The 5,154-nt window shown below is 54.7% G+C and overlaps 1 protein-coding gene across 1 annotated transcript in view; it reads left to right on the forward strand.

Moving 5' to 3' along the window:
• SEPTIN9 (septin 9) overlaps positions 1–5,154 on the forward strand; it is a 109,888-nt gene that overhangs the window by 99,676 nt on the left and 5,058 nt on the right. The window contains exon 8 of the mRNA XM_035893396.1: positions 2,708–2,825. Within this exon, the coding sequence (XP_035749289.1) occupies positions 2,708–2,825 (118 nt within the window). The remainder of the gene's footprint in view (positions 1–2,707; positions 2,826–5,154) is intronic.

Consider the following 5,154-nt stretch of genomic DNA (forward strand, 5'->3'; position numbering starts at 1 on the left):
AGCAGGAATTGGTAGAATATCTAGAAACTTGCAAAAACCATACAGTTTGTTCTTCTCGGGAGTCCCTTGGTTCCCTCCTGTTCTCCAGGATGGTGCAGGGAGATGTCCATGGGATGTGACCTCCACGGACAAGGCACTTGCAGAAGCCCATCGGAGCAGAAAGTGGTGTCAAAGGTGCTGTGGGCTTTTCTGGCTTTGGGTGCAGAGCGGTGTGGGACACGGTCACTGCGCCTGTGTGGATGCTGGTGGACATGGGCAGGGATGTGGGCTGGCTCTGGCTCTGCCTCCTGCTCTCAGGCTCGCTCCTGGCTTCCTCCGGGTGTCGGTAAGGGCTCGGTAATGGGGCTGTCGCGTGTCAGGCGAGCTGAAGCTCAAGCGTCTGGCTGATTGTAAATTCATCTGCATCGGCTACATATGCATCCTGGTCTTCACTCTAAAAGAAAAGCTGATGAAAGAGGCAGGAACACAGTCTCAGTAGGGAAGAGGCTTTTAGAGGGGAAAAATTGTTTGAAAAATAGCAAAGAGCGAGGAGGGGAAAGAAGTCTGCTGGGAAAGGAGCATAACTGCATTACTTCCTTGGAGGTCTGGGAAATACATTATGCAGAGCTCCAAACAATGTTTGCCAGCAGCAAGTCTGCTTAGATGTGTCCATGGGGGTTTCCTTGTGTTTTTTTCTTTTCTTTTTTCTTTAATAGCCAAACTCTTTCTTTCCTGGGGCCCAGGGTGATCTGTGACTCCTGAGTTTGCATTAGGAACTCGCTTGACCACACACTAATGATGTGCTCTGGGCTGTGCGTGCAGTTAGTGTGCGGGGAGAAGGTCCACCTGGCACGATGCAGCCCATCCCTGGGAGAGGAGTGGGTTTGGCCAGGGAAGGGCTCAGCTGGGTCACCAGCGCTGGAGCAGCCTTCAGCTGCTGTTTTCGGATCAGCTGGAGCTGAGCGGATCTCTCAGGCTGGACATCCCTCCCTTGGCACTGGAGCCAGGCAGGCATGGCCTCTCGGGATGGGGACGCTGCCTGGTGACTGCCAAGGAGCAGCATCGGCCCCTTCCCCTTTGCACTCATGTGACTCTTGCTGGGTTTGCAGGAGCTGTGCTGGGTCATTGGGGGTCTCTGAACCCTTCATAGGGCCTGAGAAGACCACAGTGGGGTTTGGCTTGAGCGTGTTGGCTGTAGGTGCTCTCTTGGCCATATTCTCCCCAAGCGCTGTGCTCTGCTCCATGTTCCCCCACCCAGGACTCCTGCTGGGTGCCTGCTTGCACCTGGGCATTTTAAGTCACCGTCCCATTTATTTTGATTTCTTCCCTGTTGCCATGGGCCTCTGGTTTGTGGCACAGGACTGGTCTGCCCTTAGGAACGTCTGATTCTTGGCCCCAGCTCTGCCACTGAAGCCTACGGCTCCTCCAAAAGGTGACTTCACCTCTCTCTGCTCTGGTTTCACCAAAGATGAGATGGGTCATGTCCTGCTGGCACATGCCACCACTGGAGGCCATGAGGATGTAGGAGTGGCGGAGGTGTCCCTTTGCTTCCTGGGCTCTGGCATTGACCTTCCTGCCCCTTCCCTGTGTGCTTCCAGCAAGGGCTCATTTCAAACAGGCTCCTTAATGCATGAGCACCCCGAAGGTGTTCCTGTACCCTGGTCTCCCCTGCAACCTCCAGGTTTCCTTTTTCAAGGCAACATCTGCTCACCTGTCCTGCATGGGCATGTGTCCCCACCACCTCCAGAGCCACCGAGGGGACCTTGCAGACAGTGGAGGTTTCCCAAGGAGAGCTTTCCTCTAGCTGGCTTGGGAACCCCCAGCAGTAGAAACAGCTTCAGGGAGGACTGAGGAGCAAGGGAGGATCACGGCCAGGCGCCCTCATCGCTGTCTGCAGTTGGGCTGCAGCCCTCGGATGCAGAGCAACGTGGCACCGGAGGTCGTGCTGTCAGCAGGAGCATTTAGCAGGGAGGGATTTCCCGAGGGGCTGATTGTTGACGTTACGCAATCTCTGCAGCTTTCCTCTGCTGAGACTTTTGTTGTAGAGATTTTCTGACATTTTTGCCCTCTGGAACAAGCAGCATCTCTTCAGTGTTGTGTGAGCCCCTGGAGAATTAGCAGAGCCTTTTTTAATCCCAACTGATGGATGCAAGATGCAGTCCTGGCTTGCTCACGCCAGCAGGCTGGTGCTCAGCGCAGGAGGGAGCGTGGGCAGGAATAATCACCTGTGGCCATTTCCATGTCGTGCAGTCCCTGGATGGTGGGTGACAGCTTGGATAGGGCTGGAGGAGGTTTCACACCGTGGTCTCTCCCCAGCTTGATTTGTGCATCGTGGACAGGCTGGCCCTGCAGCCAGCATCGCCCGTGCTCTCATCCCGGCTTTGCCAAGGACGCGTGTAGCTTTGGGCAAGTTCCTGCAGTCCTCTGTGGCCAAGCATCTGTGCAGAGATAAAAGCCCTCTCCCACTTCACTGGGCTTTGCGGGGGTTTGCAAGCGATAGCGGGGTGCTTTGAAAGGGAAACGTTTTAAGTGTTTGTCTGCAAACCGCCTCCGAGGTGAACGCGTGCTGTCGTGCTTTTAAGAAAATGTCTTTATTTGTCCTGCCTGAAAGGAATTGAATCCCCCTCTGCGCCTAGTCTTTGAATGCTCCCTCTCTGCCGGGGGATTGCAGCAGCCCCCCACCTCGCTAGCAGTGTGCAAATCCCCTTTTTTCTGCTGTATTTTTCAGGCTCCGACCGCTAGACATTGAGTTCATGAAACGCCTGAGCAAAGTGGTCAACATCGTCCCCGTGATTGCAAAAGCCGACACGTTAACACTGGAGGAGAGGGACTACTTCAAGCAAAGGGTAAGGGACTGGCGGCTCTTATCCGGGCTCCCATCTCTTGTCCCCCATTGCCTCCTGCCCCAGCCCCCAGCCGGGCTGGGAAGGCGAGCGCCTGGCTGGGAGCCCAGCGCATTCCTCCGGCTGCAGCTCTGAGCGATCCCACGTGGCCGGAGGAAAGGCCTGCGCTCCAAGCAGTTCCTTGTGTTTCTCTTGGATCTTTTTCAGTGCAGGTTAAGTTTCGAGCTCTAAGTCCTGGGGCCTGTTTCTCCTGCCTCCTTTGTTATTGTTGTTGTTATTTTCAGGCTGGTTTCTGTTATTTTGGGAGGTAGATGGTGCTGCACATAGAGGCTGGAAAAACCTGTCCTGTGCAGCATCATGCACTGATACAGGCAAAAAAATGTGTGGGTTTGCTGAGCTCAGCTGGGCAAGATTTATGGGGGAAGCAAGGCATGAAATTCCCTTGGTTGGGATCTGGCAGTGGGGAGCCGAAGAGCGGCTGTTGGAATCCACAGCGCAGCATGGGCTTTCCTCCGTGCACACGCGCCTGGTGCTGCTGAGAGGTGGAGATGCCCTGCTTTGGTGTTTGGTAACGGGCTATAAATCTGTTTGTGTAGCTGAGGGACGTGGCTGCAGGAGTGATGGCCTCAGCATTCCCTGCAGAAGTAAGGAAGCTGCCAAGCTCCTTGGTCCGTGAGTCTGAATTGCAGGGAAATGAAGCAAAGGGAAAGGGGGGTTTGCCAAAAGGGCAGTTTTAGTGACCACCTCCACTGATTATGGAGAGGATGGCACATAAGCCAGGGGTTGTTCGATGCCTCCGTGCAGAAGAGGATGAGCCACCCCTTCCCACACCAATGTCTTCCCAGTTTTTGATGAGCAGGATCAGGCACTGAAATACCCAGTCTGGTTTGGGGGCTGAATCCAAACTCCACAATCAGTTCCCTTTGCGGTGAGCTAGAGGATGGCTGGAAATGGAGCTGAGAAGTAATCTGGGCTGGGCTTGATCAGCGTGTAAGCCTATTTGCACAGAGATCCACGAGGAGCTGGTGCGGGCAGACAGGGGGGTGAGTCCACGATGCTCCGTCCTCTCTGCAGTGGCTTTTGCAGGCTCCGTTCAGAGGTTATGAGTGCACATATCTGGGTGTCTGCGGCTGGCTGGCTGGCTCTGGGACTACAAAGTCAGTCTGGGACCTAAAATGTCACCTAGGTACTCTCAGCTGCTGATACCATCCTTGTGTAAGGAAAGACCATGGGGACACCGCCTGGCTTGCCCACTCTGCACTGGCTTGGTGCACGATGAGCTCGCCCTATCTCTAATTACATTCCTGATTGTAACCAGACCCCCAAAATCCTTCCAGATGGAGGGAGAACACATAGCCACGTGGCATGTTTGCAGTGCCCCTTAGGCTCACGGCTCCAGATCTGCTGGTGCAAACAAGAGGGCAGTCCAGGTAGGCTCAGGCTGGGACCTTTTCCCTTGGCTCCAGCCTGCCTGCACATGTGCTTCCAAAAAGCAGAGCCCTCTCTGCATTTGGGGGTGTAGGTGGTTTGGAGAGGTAATAGGTTTTTGGGTTTGGATCGGGGTGGGCAGGTGATGGTGAAGCACCAGCCTGGCTGCAGGCTGCCTAGGTTGATGCTAGCGCTGCAGTGAGCGGAATGGGCTCCGATGCCCTGTGGAGTTGGCTTTGTTGGGTTGTTCCCCTAAAAACAGTGTAAGGGTTTGGCTGGGGGGTTAAAGGCCAGTTGGGGGATTACTCTGGGCTGGATCCACTTCCTTTGCCAGCCTGCAGCATAGAGCTGACACAGAGTTTATTGCCATAGGAAGCGATGGGAGCAGGCGTGCAGGCCAGGTTTGGGTGTGCAGCTTTGTTGGAGAAGGCTGATCCTCCACGCTCCCCGTGAGCTGGGCCTCCACCCAGGAATCAGATTGCAGCATCTCTTCCCCTTGCACATAGGCAATACCCTGAGAGGCCACTCTTCCAAGCTGTCTGCATCCCTGTCCCTTCGGATCAGGCACTGCCATGACTTCTTTTCCAAGGAGCATAAGCAGACAGCAGAAAGCAACTTCTTAACTTTGGGTTACGTGCCTGGCAGCTACATTCCCCATTGCAGCTTGTATTGTCTTATTGTCTTTTTCAATCCCAAAGCAACGCCCAGCTCATATAACCATCTCACTCTCAGCCTGAACCATGTTTTGGCACTAGGTTCTCGCAGAGATTCCAGGGCAAGCGCTTGGTGGGTGTGTAGAAGTTAAACACAGGTCTCTCTCTCCCAGGTGGGCAGCGTTTAGGATTGAGAGGGAAGATGTTGCTGCTATGTGTTGCTCACGAGAGCCTCTTGGGTTGGCTGGTGG

This window comes from Egretta garzetta, unplaced genomic scaffold, assembly GCF_000687185.1.
Source record: "Egretta garzetta isolate BGI_Z169 unplaced genomic scaffold, ASM68718v1 scaffold34, whole genome shotgun sequence".
NCBI lineage: Eukaryota > Metazoa > Chordata > Aves > Pelecaniformes > Ardeidae > Egretta > Egretta garzetta.